Source organism: Mustela erminea, chromosome 1 (genome assembly GCF_009829155.1).
Source record: "Mustela erminea isolate mMusErm1 chromosome 1, mMusErm1.Pri, whole genome shotgun sequence".
Taxonomy (NCBI): Eukaryota; Metazoa; Chordata; class Mammalia; order Carnivora; family Mustelidae; genus Mustela; species Mustela erminea.
This window is the reverse complement of record NC_045614.1, coordinates 134,731,273-134,750,606: the sequence shown is the minus strand read 5'-3', so window position 1 is coordinate 134,750,606 and position 19,334 is coordinate 134,731,273. Positions and strand designations below refer to the sequence as shown.

At 37.9% G+C, this 19,334-nt stretch overlaps 1 protein-coding gene across 1 annotated transcript in view; it reads left to right on the top strand.

The window, feature by feature from the left end:
* The window catches only part of PPM1L (protein phosphatase, Mg2+/Mn2+ dependent 1L), a 294,124-nt gene that overhangs the window by 178,437 nt on the left and 96,353 nt on the right, over positions 1-19,334 (top strand). The window contains exon 2 of the mRNA XM_032342412.1: positions 18,492-18,666. Coding sequence (XP_032198303.1) covers positions 18,492-18,666 — 175 coding nt within the window. The remainder of the gene's footprint in view (positions 1-18,491; positions 18,667-19,334) is intronic.

The following is a 19,334-nucleotide window of genomic DNA, read 5'->3' as shown; positions in this document are numbered from 1 at the left end:
TACTTTGTAACCCAGTACAGGCAGCCATCTACATTTCATAACTGGATTTTTGACCATTGTTCATCTAGTAGACAAGGACAACCACACCTTAACTACATTTATTCAGTTTCCCTCTTGATTAGCTTGGAAGTTGGGCATTTCGATTGATTCGTGCATGCCATCTGGTGGAGGGAGGAGTTACTACAGGTGCGTACTTAACCAAAACCGTGTGCAAATGAAAATGAAAAATAATATGGAAGTTTACACTGTTTTACAACAGTTTCCTAAAACAACAGTTTCCAGAAGCATAGTCAGGAAAACCACCCTAATAATTGTTCTTTCATTCTTGTACATTTGGTTTCTTAATATTTTAAGAAGTTGGTCAATTATGAATAATGTTTGAAAACATTACTTTGGCTAATATGATTATATAACTAAAAATGGTTTACCTGTTCCAGTATGTGATAGAATAAAACTGGAAAGTTTTATAATGCTTGTTTATGAAAATATTTAAACTTTATGAATTTAGGAACTTCCCAGATCCTAATTTCTAGTTGCTTTATTTCATACAGGAAATAGGGAAAACCAGTGGCAGAGATCCAAGAGTAAATGAGCTATCCAGTGTATACAACTCTAAATTCTTAGAATGCATATGAGTTTTTATAATAAAATGGAGAAAAATCTAGTGCAATAACAAGTGAGGATGGGTCAACTGTTTATCTAAAATTTAGATATTGAGTTTTTAAAATGTTTCTGTGACATTGAGTTCTTTTAATTCATTCATTCCCCAAGCTTTGATTCAGTAACTAATGCCCAGTATTGTACAAAGTGCTAAAGAACCAGAGATGAAAGACATAGTTCCATTTTGGCCCAAATAGTGAATATTTAGGTGAGAATGGAAAGCTAAATAACTTTTCATAAGGCAAATCATACCAACTCCATTTAGATTTTCATGAGTTCCTTATTTTCATTGACCCATCTGTGTGCCTTGTAAGATTCATAAGTACAAAGTTACTGGTTTTATTCATGCCATTTTGATGGATTTTCTCAGAGCATATGAGATTCTTCACGATTTTTAGTAAATAGTAGATACGCTTTCAATATTCATATTTTTTACTTACACTCCACCGATCTGAAAGCTAGACTCCCTTCCCCCCATTTTAACTATCTAGAGCACTGTAATGAACCAGACAGTAAGCCAGAAAGGGCCAAGGAGAAAATAATCGCAAACCCCATGTATTTTTCTCCAATAAAGAAGGTCAAACAATTTCCAAGTCTTTAGGTTAGATCATTATACAATAATGTAGCCACTTACTTGCAGGATTATCTACTTATGAAGGCAGAACCAAGAGCTTCTCACAGCAATCAGGGTTCTTGAGTGTAGGAACCAACTTCATATGCAGGAGAAATGAATGTTTTCACCTTCTTTCATGTTCCAAAGATGGCCTCAAGTCATTAAAAAACTGCTAGATTTTCTTCTGTGTATTCTCGTTGAAAAGATGTGGAAGTATGTGTTTTGCTTTAGAAACATTTCCATCAAAAGAGGTTAAAATAATTTTTCATCATTTAGAGTAGTAGAGTTAAATGGGACATTCACTTACATGAAACTCTTCATTCCCTGATGACAGTTATTAAATGAGATGCTACAGAATTGAGTTATCATTTATAGAACTCTCATTCGAAAAATTACATAGGACACACATACGTCCAAATCTAGTTTTCTCCTTAACTAAAGAACTGGAATGCACCCTGAGAATTTACCTAGTTCCTGGGAAGGATGCCATTAAAGCATTACATTAAAATGTGTTACATATAAAATTTTGTTTTGTGAAAGTCTTGAAGGAAAGATTTCAAAACAAACTGGCAACTCACTTAACCTATAAATAGCTTTTCAGAGCTAAATGGCCAGCTACCTGTCTCTGAAATTCTATTAACCTTCACTATTTAATTTCCTGAATGTGGGTACATGATTTGTGTTAGAAAAGAAGCTTGGTTTTTTGAGTGTGTCTCATAAGTCATGTTGACTTATTTATGACCTTTTCCATCCTAGGGCACTTAGATCAACATAATGTTTTGAAGAAGAATCATAGGTACTATCTTGTGAAGTAAAAGGAAGGTGTAGATGGCAAAGTTTATACTTTTTCTAGTCTGACAATTTCCATGCTGATTTATGACATTTGGAAATTGCTTGTTGCAACAATAAATCTTTAGGTGGATTTTTCTTGGATTTGGACTATCTGGGTACAGGACATAAAGATAGGACACTGCTCCGCAGCAAATGGTTTTTGCATGCCATTTCAGACACCAGCTCATACCAAGCAATTCATTATTTTCTAAGGTTGAAGCAGCTGTGGATTATTATAATTATGAATTTATTATGTCCCTGCCAATCTACTATGAATCCTAATTCAAACTTTACATGCCTCTTTGGAACCTTGTTAATTTTCTTGTGATAATGTGGTTCCTGAAAAATGACAGTTGTGAGAATCCAAAGTTGCTCAAGTTAGTTTTTTATGGTGCATTGCCAGTTGCTCATTGTTACTTGAATGCCTAATGACCTTTTCATTTTTAATGTTACATCCAGTTAAAGCAGCTACACTTTATAATGCCTGGCTGCATTTTTATCCACCCATTTCCTCTGAAGATTGCTGCAGAGCTGCTGTTCCCCCTGACTTTTTAGGTTATATGGTCATGTGGAAAGCAATAGAATGTTTAAGAATTCTCTCTCTGGGGCGTTAGATATTTTAAATCACTTCATTGGGTTCACATAAAAAATAGTATGTACTTAACATTTTAGAACTGATCAAATTGTTTTGTAATTACCTCTAGTCATTTCTGTAGCTAGATTGTGAGCTATTTATAGGTGATGACTCTGTATAACTTACTGGTATACACCTGGAATGCAACACACTGTTCAATGCATGAAGGCAAACAATAAATGTGAGCTCAACATTATCAATAATATATATACATATAAGTAATATGTATACACACACACACACACACACACACACACACACACCCCTACTGATTTTGCTTTAGTTTGGCTATTCATCTATACAAAGGTTGGTACTTTTTCTGTAAAGAGCCATATAATAAATATTTAGGTTTTGTATATCATATGTACTCTGTCTCAGCTGTTCAACTCTGCCATTCAAGTTGGAAGCAGCCATAGACAATATGTAAACAACTGGTCGAGGCTGTGTCCCAGTAAAGCTTTATTTACAAAAACAGGGTTATTGGGATATAGTTTCCCACCCCGGATTTAGACCAATGCTCATAAACAGGATTCACCTCTTGTGCTAATTTTGATTGGCAGCTGCCTGGAATATAGTATTAAGGAGGGCTCTCAGTATGGGTCTGAGCTCAGTGACAAATAATTCTTCAATTGAATAGTAATGAATGCCAGAAGAATTACTTTGGCCCTTTCTATAATTCATTCTAAGGGCATTATGACCTGTGCACATGGTTGCCTTTATTTCTTTGCTTTGGGTGCCAGGGAACTCAGTCGGTTTTTAATTAGTCTTTAACAAGTAAATGGAATCTTAAGGCATATATTTCGTGTCTCAAGTTTATTCCTGGCTTCATCTCAATTTTACTATCTTATTTTTCTTCGCCCCAAATTCCTAAAACTTGCCCACACAAAATATTTATGATACTACAGATTTTGTTGAAGACCAAAGGACTACTAGAGGTGCAGGGACACATCTGCAAAACATCAACAATCATATCTACCTTACAGGGTTGTTGCGAGGATTAAATGATGTAATTTATATAAAGTACGAAGCATAGTACTTGGCACACAATAAGAACTCATTAAACGGTAGCTGTCAAATACACGTCTACAAAAGAGCTGGGCCAGCCCACCCAGAAGGGCAAATTACATTTCTTATGATTCTTCAGCCATCTTTCCAGGTAGGTGGCGAAAGCCCTGGAGAGGTGAATTGCATTTACTCAGACTTTATCTTTTTGAATGAGGTCTCTCCCAATGGGAAACACTAAGCTATATATACATTGGGGTTTTTCCCCTACTCTTTTGTTGGTGGGGAACTTTCTGTGTGGAACAGGACCATGTATCCAAGTAGATGGATCATGAAGTGGGGAGACCACTGGGCTTATTTCTTATCCTGCTAAGGCAACTTCCATACATTTCTTATAAAAAGTTTAGTTTTATTTATTTTATTTGATTTCATTTTAGTTTTATTCCTCTGACTTTAGGGGCAGGAATTTTACAACTTGGGATGAATGATTCCAAACTATTATATGCTTATTAGTTGATGCTATTTTAGCTCACGGTTCTCTTTATAAATGAACATTTTCAAAAAATAAATAAATAAATAAATAAAGCATCTTCTCTGACTTAAAGAAAAAAAAAAAAGAATAAGATTCTAAGAAGTGTTATGATTCTGTATGTTATTGCCAAAGAAGTGTTATGATTCTGTATGTTATTGCAAAAGGTCAAAATCTGGTATGAATTCAACACTTGAGAGTAATATAGAAGGAAAGCCAAGGGTCTACCAGTTGCCTGTGCCAAACAAAGCTAGGCAATGGTGTGAGGACTTGGTGAGAAAGATAAAAAAATAGAAATACATGAGGCATTAATTGGGAAGGTCAAGAACTTGTTGAGGCACATCGTTGTTCTTAACTTCTTTATAAGAAACCCACATTAATGAAAAGAAATTAAAAAACTAACCCTCCCACACACAATAGAAAGTTAGTATTTGTTTAGCTTGGGCAAGTGTAGTGCATTTTACTCCCTTGCACATGCTCCGCAGTGGACTCGGTGGCCCATTATCTAACCCCTCAGGGAACAAGTCCACATTGAAGCCTTCCTTCCTATAAAATTGCAACTTCTATTCATTTTGGCTCTCATTGATCCACATTTTAGAAAATTCATATCAATAAAATATGCTCTTTTAACTGCCTGTATTGACCTGTTCTTAAGTCTTTACTCCTTACCCCTTTACCTGAGCACCTCCTAAATTTTTAGATCTCTGCTCAAGCATCATTCTCTCAGGGAGGCTTCCCTTTCCCCCACCACATTGTTTAGGTTTGTTATATCCCCTCAAAGAACCTTATTCCTTTCCTTAGAGCGCTTCTGTTTTTATTTATACGCTTACATAAGAGACTACATATTTGGTTAATTTTCATCTCCTCACGGTGAGAACAGAGACATGTCTACTTTTGCTCACCATTTATTCCCAGGATGGTGCCTAGCACATACTAGACAACAAATATTAATTGAAAGAATGTAGTTCTAGCCCATGACTGCATGCCTGCTTATCCAGCTCTTGTTGTTTGGGGTTGTAGTAGGACTTGGGAAAGGATTTATTTTTCTCTGTAGTGTCCGTGAACTATTTGCCCATTCATATTTTAAAATGTGTCGTTTTATATTTACATAAGCAGGTGCACCCACTGCTAAATTATAGCTTTGCCACGCAATTAGGTATCCCATTTTCCTCTTGCTAAAATAAGATACCCTTTCCAACTCTGTATGCAAAGTTATGCAACACTGCTGGGATGCTGATTTGCTTTCTTTCTGCTATGTTTTGCTGAGACTCTCCAGGCTTCGGAATTCCACTGGCAGTTCCCGGCAGAGGTCAAGACAGTGTTCTGACCATGCCTGGGCTTGGTCAAGAGGATATCACTGTGTTTTCAAGGTGCTTTGCCACCGGTCATTTTGTGGCCTGTTTCACACAGCTTGCTGAGACTTGCTTGATTGCGCACAAGCTGTTGGAAAAGGATTCCAGGTGCTCCTGGCGTCAGAAGTACTCAAGGTCAGTTAGCATGCTTTAGGAAGGGCTCAGCCTTTGAGAGGCTGAACAGATTGGCAATTTTATACAATCAAAAAAGCCTCTGGCACAGAGGGTGGACAGGCCGTGTGGGAATGTCAGTGCATAACAGTCAAGGTTTTTACAAGAATTAAAAATATTTACTTGCCAAACTGAGTCCTGGGGGATGCAGAAGGGCTGTTACTGTAAAGGGTCTGGTATAGCTTTGGATATACATCAGAATTTGTTGTATAGCTTTCCAAAATATGTGTGCCTACCCCTTATAAAATCAGAACTCTAAGGGGTAGAAACTGGTAGGCTTCACCCTTTACTGAGCTTGTTAAAAATCATAGCACAAGTTTAAAAAGCAGATTCTAGCCTCCCACCTGAAATATCTTGATTTGCTAAAGAGGGGACAGAACTCATAGTCCTGCATTTTTAAGAAGACATCCCTTATCCCCATTCTGGGTGTTTCGGAGGCAGTTGGTGTTATTAACAGCCCTGAGAAACACTGGTCAAGTCCATCCACCAGATTTTGTAGAGAAAACTAAAGCCCTGTCCCTAATGTTCTTTCCATGAGTGGCTCTAATAAGGCTTCTTGAGGCCTGATTCATGAACTTCATACTTGAGTTCCTCAAATGGGACACTACATACATAAATACACACACACACACACACACACACACACGTGTAACACACACTTTATACATACATATGAGTCTTTTTTCTTTTGTATATTTTTAATTATTTTTCATATGTATATGTATGTCTGTATATAGTGTGTGTGTGTTTCTGGAAAGAGGATCCATTGCTCTCCCCAGATTTTCACTTAGGTTCAAAATTATACAAAAACTAAAAGAAACACTTAGTTTGAGATACAACAGGTGTTGGCTCTGTCCAAGCTAACAGTCCTGTTTCCTGTGCTATTAAACAAGATTTGGTGCTCAAGCAGTGTAAAATAGTCTGATGTTATATATAAATGGCAGAAGACTGGCAAATGACAGAATGACAGGAGGAAACATGACAGGCTTGATCCTTTTGTCTTTTGTGTTTGTGATTGTATAGAATTAACATTCATAGCACATTAAGCTTCATTTTCAAGTACCCCCTTCTCCACCCTTTTCTCCCTGCAAGCCCACACTGAGTTGATGTTAGGGAAACCCATCTATGTAAAAACACTTTTGTCCCACCAGTTGCTCGTAAATTAGTGAGGAGGCAAATAGGTGACTGGAGAGACAGTGCGAATGGTTGAGAGCTGTGACAGAGGTCCGAACGAAGGACTGGGGACAGGGAAGGAAAACGGTAGCTCTTGTTCTGGAAGACTAGTTTTACAACCTAAGTAATGACTCCTGTCTGCACGGGAGGAATTTTGAACCTAGTGTGCTCAGTAGATATGACTGAATGCATTCTTTACTTCCCCATGTGTGAGGTGCAACAGATGAAGGGTTTTTTTTTGTTAGATTAGCCTCAAAAAAGTTTTGATGGTAGGTCTTGCAGGTGGAGCCAGACGTGGAGAAGAGTAAATTAAAGCTTGAAGTAGTGTGTGGATTTTTGTCTTTTTCTCTGTGCAGAGTTAAATTTCAGAATAATAATGTCTGTCTCTCCTGACCTTCATTTTCCCCACTTTGAGGTTCATTCTCAGGAATTTCTCTGGGTGCTTTACTGCTGCTCATTCTGTAGCCCTATATGTAAGTACCTGTTCATCTTGTCCGTGTTAAGACTCGACATTTCTGGGCGCCTGGGTGGCTCAGTGGGTTAAGCCGCTGCCTTCGGCTCAGGTCATGATCTCAGGGTCCTGGGATCGAGTCCCGCATCGGGCTCTCTGCTCAGCAGGGAGCCTGCTTCCCTCTCTCTCTCTGCCTGCCTCTCTGACTACTTGTGATCTCTCTCTGTCAAATAAATAAATAAAATCTTTAAAAAAAAAAAAAAAAAGACTCGACATTTCTTAGTGTATTACTCCTTCAGATGTTTGCCTTTCAATAGGGGAAGAACTAGCATAAACCAGACATTGAAAGTTCCGTGCAAAAAATGAAATTGTAGAATGAGATAGTTCCCAGCTTTCTGGACAGAAAGACAGACTCTTCTCCAAACCTCCACCACACTTACAAGGAGCTTAAATCTAATACTGGGTTTGAAGGCACTTTTTAAAGTCCTATCAGGCTGGGGAAATCAGCTCAATTGGCTCTGGCCTTGGATTACCCTGCCAACCTGGCCACACCTGCTGTTTGGAGGTGCTTCCCGAAGAGACTACAGGTAGCTATGGAGCCAAGTGAGTCCAAAGAGGAGTTCTCTGGCCCTATTGCCAGCCAAGGAACATTTTGTCTGACTATGTTCTGGTTGCCTCCCTGAGGGACTGCTCAATTGTTATAGTTACAGAGTTCTTTTTGATTAATAACTCATGAGTTTTTTATAATTCATTTATAACAGTTGGTTCCATTGAATTCCTGAATCACCAAGGGCATTTTCAGTTAGCATTCTGCATGGAACTTTCTGGAACACATTTGGATAGCACCTAGGGAAAATAGTATTTCTCCAAGCCCAAGATTCAGAAGTGGAGGGGAATTTTATCAGTAATTAACTATAATTTTCTTTGAAATATGCAACATTTTTCTCCCTGTAAATAAACATTACCTTCCTTTTTTCCTCTATAGATCTCAAGTATATAGAATGTGAAATAATTTCTTACTTCTATCTACAACTGCTGAAAGGATAGGAATTCACCTATCCCCCAAATTTAACAAGACTGCTTTGGCTGAGTACTGCTTATTTTCTCAATAGGTTTATGTAAAAGTCTGCTGGTACTCTCTTTTTATGTTGCCATCTTTCAGGAGAACTTAGATGTGTATGTGTGCTTTAAGAAAAAAATTAGAAAAAGGACCATGGCCCTTGTATAATCTAATCCCCCCGACTCTCGAGAATGTGTGTAGTAACTGAGGGACAAAGGCTTCATGATCCATCACTTTGGTATAGAGAAATAATTTCACCTTTTCTTCAGACTGTAAAGAGATGAAATTTTTAAAAATCCCTTAGAGTTTGAATATAGATTTGACTAAAGTAATAAGATTAGGAAAATAGACCATGTGGCTGAACAAAGTTTGATACCTTGGTTAATTATAGCTTATTGTGATGGCAGAACAGGGATCTAGAAAGGAAGGTAGTTTGGTTTTTATATGTATAAAAAACAACCATCTGCAGTCTGGGAAGCCATCATTCAAGGAGTGGAATTTGAGATATATTTTCACACTCTGACATGCTTGGAGCTATGAGAATAAGGCCTGAGATCAAATATGGATCAGATGACTGATAAAGTTATTAAAGGTTTGTCACTTGAAGAATCCCAGGTGAATCGTCCTGAATAATCTATAACTTAACAGTCAGCACCTTTATGATTAAACTAAATGAAAACTTCAATCTCCATATTAAGTAGGTAATATGATTTCAAGTCCCTCACCTGCCGAGTCTTATGCCCTCTGAGGTGGTCATTTTGTCACACGACTGACTAACATTTGCACAGCCACAGATTTGGTCCTCCAGAGCAATCTCAAATCTCCCTAATAAGCAAAGGATTTCATTTATATACTTCAGGTTTGAGCCTGGAACTTTTTCCTGATGCCGTCTCTCTTGGAGGAATCAAGTTCACCTTCTTGAGCCAGGATTATGAATTCAGGAGTGCAAGATGGTTCTCTCACAGATGCCTTTCTTATTTAAATAACCCCCTCCAGGTTAGAAGTGGCAGAGACTAAAAATGGCAAGAAATGAGGCTCTTGGCAGGTGCGAGAGATGAACAGCTCCCTTGCCTTATGTCCTCTTGCTGGTGGGCAAGGGCATTCACTCTGACTTTGTTTTAAAGTGCCCGGAGCCACAGAGCAGTTGTCAGACGTTAATGATATGTTCCCCTAAGAAAGATGGAGTCCAAGGTGGACCTAAGTAAATTAATGTGTGATCTGTGGGCTGGCTGTTGCCAAACCAGCACGTGCACACTCACTTCCCTTCAAGGTCAGGCAATCCTTGTCTGCAGTAAAAATATTACCTACTCCCTTCTCTCTTCCATCTTCCTGTGGCACAAATTTTGAAGGATCTCCCTTCGGGGCTCTCCTTTATCTTGTGAACACATAGCTGTCATTCCTGGGTCGCCACTTCCCCAAATTCAGCTTTTCTTCCTACTCAGTATTTGCGGAATTGATTTCCAGCTTACCTCTTTCAGAGGTCTTCATCAGCACCGAAGTCTGCTTCTCACCTAAAGGGTCACTGATCAGATGTGTTTAGAGCCAGATCCAGCCCCTTATTGTGTTTGAGGATAACGTGGCGCCAAGGATCAGCCCCTTTAGTCTCTTTTTGATCCAGTTTTAAAAGCCTGTGTTCATTCACAGTCAGCACTCATCTGAAGCAGTAGCTCTGTGTGTTCCAAGTCAGGCATATATGTGGCATAAATATAGGCTGAATGGTGCTACCATCAATCGTTCCATTCATGTCAATGGAGGATTTCTTTCAACTAAATTACAGTTGTGTGTGTGCTGAGTGTGCGTACACACACACATTTGCATTAAATAAAACAAAAGGGGGAGAATAATTTATAAAATCAGAGAATTTGAAAGATACTAAGTTCTGAAACTTCTTTTTTAAGCGTACTCTACACCATCCTTGAGACGAAAGTGGGTATATCTTTTTAAGATGCATTTCCAGATTTTGTAAACTTAAAATCTCATTTGTTAGTTTTTCAGCATTGCTTTGAAATTGGGTCTTTACATCAGGACTAGCATTTTCTTTTTTTAAGATTTTATTTATTTATTTGACAGACAGAGATCACAAGTAGGCATACAGGCAGGCAGAGAGAGAGAGAGGGAATCAGGCTCCCCACTGAGCAGAGAGCGCAATGCAGGGCTAGATCCCAGGATCCTGGGATCATGACCAGAGCCAAAGGCAGAGGCTTAACCCACTGAGCCACCCAGTCACCTCCAGGACCAGCATTTATAACACAGATCTTTACAAACTTGATGAAAAAAGGGGCATCTGTCTGGTTCAGTAGGTGGAGCATGAGACTCTTGATCTAGTTGGGGTTATGAGTTTGGGCCTCATGTTGGGTGTAGAGATGACTTAAAAAATAAAATCTTAAAAAAAAACTATTCCTTGGTTTTAAAAATATCTTTTTAAAAAATATCTTATTTATTTATTTGTCAGAGAGAGAGAGAGACAGAGGCAGAGCATAAGCAGGGGGAGTGGCAGAGTGAAAAGCAGGCTCCCTGAGACGTGGGACTCAATCCCAGAACCCTGGGATCATTACCTAAACTGAAGGCAGATGCACCACCCACTGAGCCACCCAGGCATCCCTTAAAAATATCTTCTCAGTAAGAATTTAGAGGGAGCTTCCTTTTTTTGAACACCATACCTAAAATTTTTAAATATAAAATTAAATATGATAAACTAAGTCTTGGAATTGGTAATAAGATAGAATATTTGATTAGAAAAGAAGGGGCAAACAATTTAAAACTCCCACAACTATGAAATATGCAGTACTAAGTAAAAATTGTCAAGCAAATTTTCATTTATGACATCAGAAGCTTGTTTTTATATCTGTTAAAGTTCAAAATGGATAGTAACTGGACCTCTGCAAGTTTTCAGGGAAAAGCACTAAAATGATTTGAGCGTAGGTCTAATTTGCTAGTGATCTTTCCCAAATGGGGGCTCTATTAGAATTTAATTCAATATCACCTAGTATCTTTTCCTGAAAATAGCTTTTGCCTTCCTAGAACTTGTAACCAAAGTCATTTGTCTGGTATTTTTCTTTTGAGTTCTATAAAATAAGTCTAATACGTTCTCCTGGTGGAGGTTTTCTGTTTTGAGAGGTGGTGGTGGAGGTATAGTCTTTAGGCTTAAAGTTCAGTGTTCAAGAGTAAATTTACTATGTTTCACTTTACTCAGTTTTCCCATTTACTCTCAGCGTCACTATCTCCTCTCTAGTTTCTGGTTTTGCAACAGGGAAGCCATTTTACATATTTTTCTTTCCCATCTGTCACCACGCTTGGCTCAAGTGTTCTTTTGTTCTACTCTCAGGGCCTTTATCCGGGCCTGGGGCTGCTTTACCTCACAAAGGAATGACCACAGTATGCATTGCCTTCTTTATTAAAAAAAAATTTTTTTTTTCTTTTTTGGCTCACAGAGAGTTGGCGTTGCCTGCCCACCACTTGATACATAGCCAGAGATAAATTATTTAACCTTTCTTAATCTGTCTCTTCATCTGTAGAAATCTGTCAGGGTTGTGATGAGGATTAAAGAAGTGAATACACGTAAGGCATTCAGCTTGGTGCCTGGCACAGAGAAAGTGGGCAAGCATTTCCTGCCGTTTTTATTTTAGAAAATTTGGAAAACTCAGAAAACTACATAGAGAAAAAAATTAATATTCCCTGAACTCTTACTACTCTGAGATAACTGTGATCAATATTTATATATTTCCATCTATTTTTTCCTCACACATGTAGTATACAAACTTTGTATTTGCTTTGTAATCTGCTTTTCATTATGAACATTTATCCACATAATTTATCGTTCTTTCATAATTTGGTTTTGGATAGTTGCATTGTATTCCACTGCATGGATGACCCTAATCAATCAACCAATTTCAAGACTGATTTTTATGATCATGAATAATACTTTGATAAATATGTTTACACCCAAATCTTTAGGCTCCTCTTTAACTTTTTTCTTAAAATAAGTTCCTAGGAAGGCAATTACTAGGTAAAAGCTATAAAGTATTTTAAAATTTGTATGGTATCTTTTCATTTTCTGTCCAAAGACATTGTTCAATTTATACTCCAACCACAGTGTAGAAGGCCAGTTTTCCTTTTCTTCAGACTTTTTTACTTGTCTCTATGTTTTAATTTTATTCAAATGTATTTGTGTTTTTAAGTAGGTTCCACACTGGTCGTGGAGCCTGATGTAGGGCTTGAACTCATGACCCTGAGATCATGACCTGATCAGAGATCAAGGGTCAGGTGCTTAACCGACTGAGCCATCCAGGTGCCCCCCCTCAAGTACATTTTATTTTTATTCATTTATTTATTTTTATTTTTTAGAGAGAGAGTAGGAGGGGTGGAGCAGAGGGAGAGAGAGAATCTTAAGCAGGCTCCACACTGGGCCTGGAGACTGACTCAGAGATGTGATCATTTATTTCACTCTAAGAGGTTCAGTATTTCCTATTGCTAACTGCTACAAATCAAAATGCCCTACTCTACAACTTCATTTCTTAATATTCCTTCCTACGAACTCACCTTCACTACTTTCTAGATTGCTTTTCTTTCCTCCAGTAAGTGCCTCTTACCTCAAAAGTGCTCCTTAAACTCCAGTGATTTCTTGATTCTTTTCTTATCCCCATCCTTAGTTTTTCTTCCTAGAGGCCGTTCAGCACCTAATATGGCTCATGTATTAAATAAATATGCTAATTTATTTTAAGATCCATGCATGGTTTGTTGTTGTTGTTTTTTACTGTACTGTGAAGAGTGTTCTTCTAGTATTTCATGTGTGGGTTTTGTTTGCACGTTATACTTCCAGGCTCCTTGATGGCAAAGGTTTGTTCTCACAGCACCAGTGGATCTAATACGCTTTACTCCGCACACACTCAATAAGTTGGAACTGGTGGGTTGCCAGGATTTTAAGATGGCTTGTGAAGCATTTAGCTACATTTAAAATACTTTGCATTCCCCCATTCTTTCATATATATTGATTGTTTCTTAAAGAACATAGCACTGTAATAGTAAATAGTTTTTTAGCCTGATGAACAGTATCAACATTCTAACCATGAAGCTCCCAAATTTAGACCCTTAGTCATTCTGCTTTTCTTTTATCCCTTTGAGTATTTTTTTTATAGGTTCTGCTCTGGCCTGTTACTGTCTTCCAGACTGAACTTGGGGTGTATACAACTTCTGTAAGAAGGTACATTGGCTGGGAACCTTTTGTGTCCTGCCTCACAAGCTTTAAGTTCATTTTTCCACCATCTGCTCAGGTGTAACCTTGGAGCTACATGTCCTCCACTCTCTGCCCTGAGGTGTCTCTGTCACAAGCGGCACCACCATAGACTTGAGCTTACCCGTAACTAAGGGGCCCAGTTCTGAGGTACGGTCCACATGACTCCTCCGAGGGTCCCTAGCGGGAGCAAGCCCATTGCCAAATGGATGAAAAAACTCAAGGAGGGAGAAGATCAAACAATTATTAAGAGGAACATTAAATAAAGCTTCATTCATGGCTTTGTATGTGAAGTACATAATTTGCTATTTTGGCATATAAATAATGATTTGGGTTTAAGAGTTTGCTTTCCTAAAATAAATGGCACTGATGATAATTAAAGAGTAAGTGTAGTTAAGTACCATTTGCCAGTGGAAAATGGCTCCTAGGCTCTATCTGGAATCATGAAAGCAACTTCAGATAACAGGCAAAGAATTATAAACTGTCAGAAGATTTTCTCCAAAGGCTATCTCAAAGTACCTGATTCTTGGATAGAGTCAAGATATTAAATTCTTCAGTGCAAAGCACTGAAATAGATAATGGGCAAACTCAAGGATGTATAAGATATAGTTCTTATGGCAGCTAAACTGGGGAACTAAAATACTTGCACCTATACAAATGCCTATATAAACACTTGAAAGACTGTTGGCTGCTCTTGGGTGTGTTCACTAACAGAATTTGTAGCATTTGAGCCAAATTTTGAAGGATGTGAGGGACTGGCCCAAACCAGTAAGTTGTCTACTTTAATTCAGAGTTATTCTGAACAAACAGAAAGAATGGTAATAACATAAATTGCTAGGAAAAGTAAAAAGTACCACACAAATGCAAAATACTGGTAATGGTAACAATATTATTGTTTCTGGAATGGTTGATTATAAGAATGTGCAATTTAAGATTTAAACTTCCAGTAGTACTTCTCATTGATTAAAGAATAGATAAGTAATTTTAAATTTTAATTTCTATTTTTTACTTTTTTAGAATTCCAGTGAAAAATTTAAATTTAAATTTTTCTTTTTATTATCTACTACTTGTGGAGTAAGTATAATCTCAGTTAATAAGATGACAACCTGGTTTTGTATTAAGGTATAATTGACATATTAGTTTCAAGTATACAACATAATGATTTGGTATTTGTATATATTATGAACTGATCACCACAATGAGCCTAATTAACATCTGCCACCACACAGAATTTCAGTTTCTTTTCTTGTGGTAAGAATCTTTAAGATCTGTTCTCTTAGCAACTTTCAAATATACAATACAGTATTATCAACTGTAGCTACCATGCAAAACATTATATCCCCATAACTATTTATATTATAACTGGAAGTTTGTACCTTTTGATAACCTTTACCTTTTTTCCCACCTCCACCCCACTAGTCTGTTCTCAGCATCTATGAGTTCGGTTTTGTTTTATTTGGCTTCAGATTGCATATATAAGTGAGATCATATGGTATTTGTAAAACAGCCTCTTTTTAATACAGGTTCATGCTTGAACATAAGGTTTTAACTGCCATTTGTATACATTTAGGGCATCACCTCCATATAAAGGTGATGTCTTGAAATATCTTGACAGAATCTAGTATTTTGCTAGAGTTGCTTTCTTTCTGTTCCTCTTGAGACTCTTTCCAACAGAAAGAACTCTATACGTGAAGTTATACCACTTAGAAATGAAATGGCAGGTCGCCTGGATGGCTCAGTTGGTTAAGCATCAACTCTTGGTTTCAGGTCATGATCTCAGGGTTGTGAGATAGAGCCCACATCTAGCTCTGTGCTCAGTGCAAAGCTTGCTTGTCCCTCTTCCTCTGCTCCTCCTCCTGCTCTCTCTTTCTCTAAAATAAATAAAATCTTAAAAAAACAAAGAAATGCCAAAATATAACTCCAATATAGTAAAAAAAAATATATGTATATATATACACATATATGTATGCGTGTGTGTGTGTGTGTGTGATGATTTTAATTATAAAAGTGAATCAGTAGACACACTTGGAAGGAAATGTGTATGCTTTCAATAATAGAGAGTATACCAGTATTTGTAAAATGTGCATTTTAAATAACTTCTGGTACCTCATAGATTATCTCCAAGAAAAAAAATTATAGACAGATGTTAAACTGAATAGTAAGGTAGTATGAGTCTAAAAATAGTTATTTGGCAACGTGTCTCTTCATTTTCCAGTGTCGGGAGAAAATTGTTATTAAATTCTAGGATTAAATATGCTGTGCTAATGTGCTGAGTCCATTTACATTTTATGGAATAATTTTATTTGTTCTGCACTAGCTGGCTGGCAGAGAAATTGAACAGTGTTTGGTGATGTTTTAAAATTGTAATTCCATCAACAACTGTCTTATGGAATCTAAATGTAAATCTGGAAATAAAAAGTGTTGTGTGCTGCATATGACCACTCTGAAGACTGATCTATAACTTTTCCCCACCATTTCCCAGTAGACTTTTCCTGGAAAGTCCATTGTCCATTGTTCTGGCAAGCTTCTCTTCATCTTAAATTGTGCTAATATTTAAGAGGAAAACAATGAAGGTTACCAAAAAAATAAATTATCTTTAATTTTTCAAAAGATTTATTTATTTATTTGACAGACAGAGATCACAAGTAGGCAGAGAGGCGGAAGCAGGCTCCTTGCTGAGCAGAGAGCCTGATGCGGAGCTCGATCCCAGGACCTCGAGATCACGACCTGAGCGGAAGGCAGAGGCCTAACCCACTGAGCCACCCAGGCGTCCCAAAGATAATTCTTAAAAATTGCAATAGTGCAGTGCCTGCGTGGTTCAGATGGTTAGGTGTCTGCCTTTGGTTCAGATTGTGATCCCAGGGTCCTGGGATGGCCCCATATCAGGCTCCCTGCTCAGCAGGGAGTCTATTTTCCCCTCTGCCTCTGCTTCTCTCCCCTGCTCATGGTCTCTTTCTTTCAAATGAATAAATAAAAAAATCTTAAAAAAAATTGCAATAGTAAGAGCACTGAAACAGTACAGAAATGTGGAGAGTAAAAAATGAGTATGTTCTGCAATTGGAATATAGCCCTCAATAATCTTCTCCCACACAAATGATATTATGGAGTCTGACATACGCATATATGTATGCTTTATGTAAAAAGGATATACTGTCACTGGTATTCTGTGACTTTGTTTTTTAACCTTAACAGTAATACCATGACGTTCTTCCTTGTAGGTACATATTGACCTATCTCATTTTTTCCCAAAGGTTATAGAGAATACTGTTTGATAAATGAAAACAAAACAAAACAAACCCCTGTTGATGAGCATTTACTGGATATATGGCTGTGCGTGTGTTTAACTCAACTTGTTTTAGATTATGCAATTAATAGCTGTACAGGATTTTTTAAAAATATTAAACCATGTGGATGGGCCTTCTAGGCACATATCTAAACAATGGTCCTTTTTTTTTTTTAAGATTTTATCTATTTATTTCACAGACAGATCACAAGTCAGACAGAGATCACAAGTGGGCAGAGAGGGAGGCAGAGAGAGAGGGGGAAGTAGGCTCCCGGCTGAGCAGAGAGCCCAATGGGGGGCTCAATCCCAGGACCCTGGGATCATGACCTGAGCTGAAGGCAGAGGCTTTAACCCACTGAGCCACCCAGGCACCCCAACAGTGGTCCTTTTTAATAGTGCTTTTATTTACATTTTCCTTTTCATTACATTTTATTACATTTTCCAGTCATTGTGAGTATAATTTTAAGTAATATATGTATGTCTTTATTTCATCAACTTCAGACCCTATGTCTATGATGCTGGACAGCACTCAAGGAGATGCCAAACTCTTGGCATTCTAAAAAGAGATGTTTTAAGAATTTCAGAATTCTCCTAATTCATCCATGCCTCTGTGTCACTTAATTTCTTGCTCAAAGTTCTGTTTAACTTTGAACTGTGATTCTCAGTTGGGAGGCAGAGGAGTACGCTTTCCACAGCCCACCAGCAGAGCCTATCAGATTCTCTGAGAAGGCCTTTTTCGAAGTACACATGCCTTCCTTCCTGCCTCATACAAAAACATGCTCACCTGGTTGAAAAATCATTGCATGTAATTTCAGAGATTATTAGTTAGGAGTGCTTTGGGCAGATTGCGTAGTAGAGAAAAAACAAGTTAAGCTATATATATATGAATGACATATGTATCTCGTATATGTATGTAAAGACCAAGACACTGGTGAACAGTTCTTTTTCAGGTTAAGGGGCATCATTGTCTTAGATCTCTTCATTCTCTGTGTATCCTGTTATTCCATTATCAGCCCCAGCAGAGGACTCTCCTTTCTATCCACTTCACAAGAGTTCCCGTGGAAGCATTAATGAGCACAGCACATCAAAGCAGGGATGTGGACGCCATCCCATAGGTGGGCTCACTGCGGGGGTGAATGACGGGCTTCTGCATTCTAGACAAGGGCAAGGCAGATTTATAGCCAGCAAAATTATGGTCATGGGGCCCTCAGAGTTCAGTGGAATAGGTGAAACTCTGAGTATTAACTCTTTGTATACCAAACCAAATCCATCATCTTTCGTACCTTTAAACGTGGTGGAAAATTCTTAGAGGTCTGTGAGTTGTCTATGTGGAGATTCATCTGACTTGGTAGAGTGGAGTCTAATAATTGACAATGACAAGGATATGCTTGTCTAAAGGGTTTGTTTCACGGTGCTTTGAGTTTTCACCGCAGCCCATGAGGGCAAGTGAAAAGCCTAAGATGAGAAAAACTAATGGGATTCTCTACCTGTTTTAACTGCAGACTGCCGCTGAATATGTAAAATCGAGACTCCCAGAGGCCCTTAAACAACATCTTCAGGACTACGAGAAGGACAAAGAAAATAGTGTTCTGTCTTACCAGACCATCCTTGAACAGCAGATTCTGTCAATTGACCGAGAAATGCTAGAAAAATTGACTGTATCCTATGATGAAGCAGGTATGTTTGTCTTTAACATACACACACACGCGTGCACACGCGCACATGCACACACACTATTTTCCCTGCAGAAATGTCTTTATAGACTGGTTAAATTTAGGCCCACTTCTGAGGTAGAAGATGAAGGGCAGACTGGATTCAAAGTTATATAACATGGATTAACAGTAAGTTTCTTTTCTGCAGTTTTAGTATCAAAAATTTCATCAAGAGGCTTCTAAAAATGGCTCTTAAATCAAATCCCTTTAAAACTTTTGCTCTTTTTTTAATGGAGTTTTTTCTGGCCTTTTATGAACCATGTTCTCTTATTGCTTTAATCGTTAAAAGTGTCACTTCAGGTTTGGAAACCAACTAAACGCTCCTACATCTGATAATCTCACAATTGTTACTTCAGGTATTATTTTTTAATTTCAGAGATTTTTCTTTTCTAAAGAGGTACATTTTTTTTTTCCTTGAAGTTTCAAGCTGAACCTGACTTTCTTTTGGTTTAGCTCTTCAGATGAATTCCTAGCCCTAATGCCCCATTGGAGACTTTGTCTCACTACCTGCCATAAGTTCATCCCATCTAAGGGAGTTTCCTAATGAAGGCATGGACAGACCTCCTTATAACACCATTTTGATCTCTTACAAGGTCTGTCAGCTAAACCCCAATTTTAGTGAAACCAGTACAG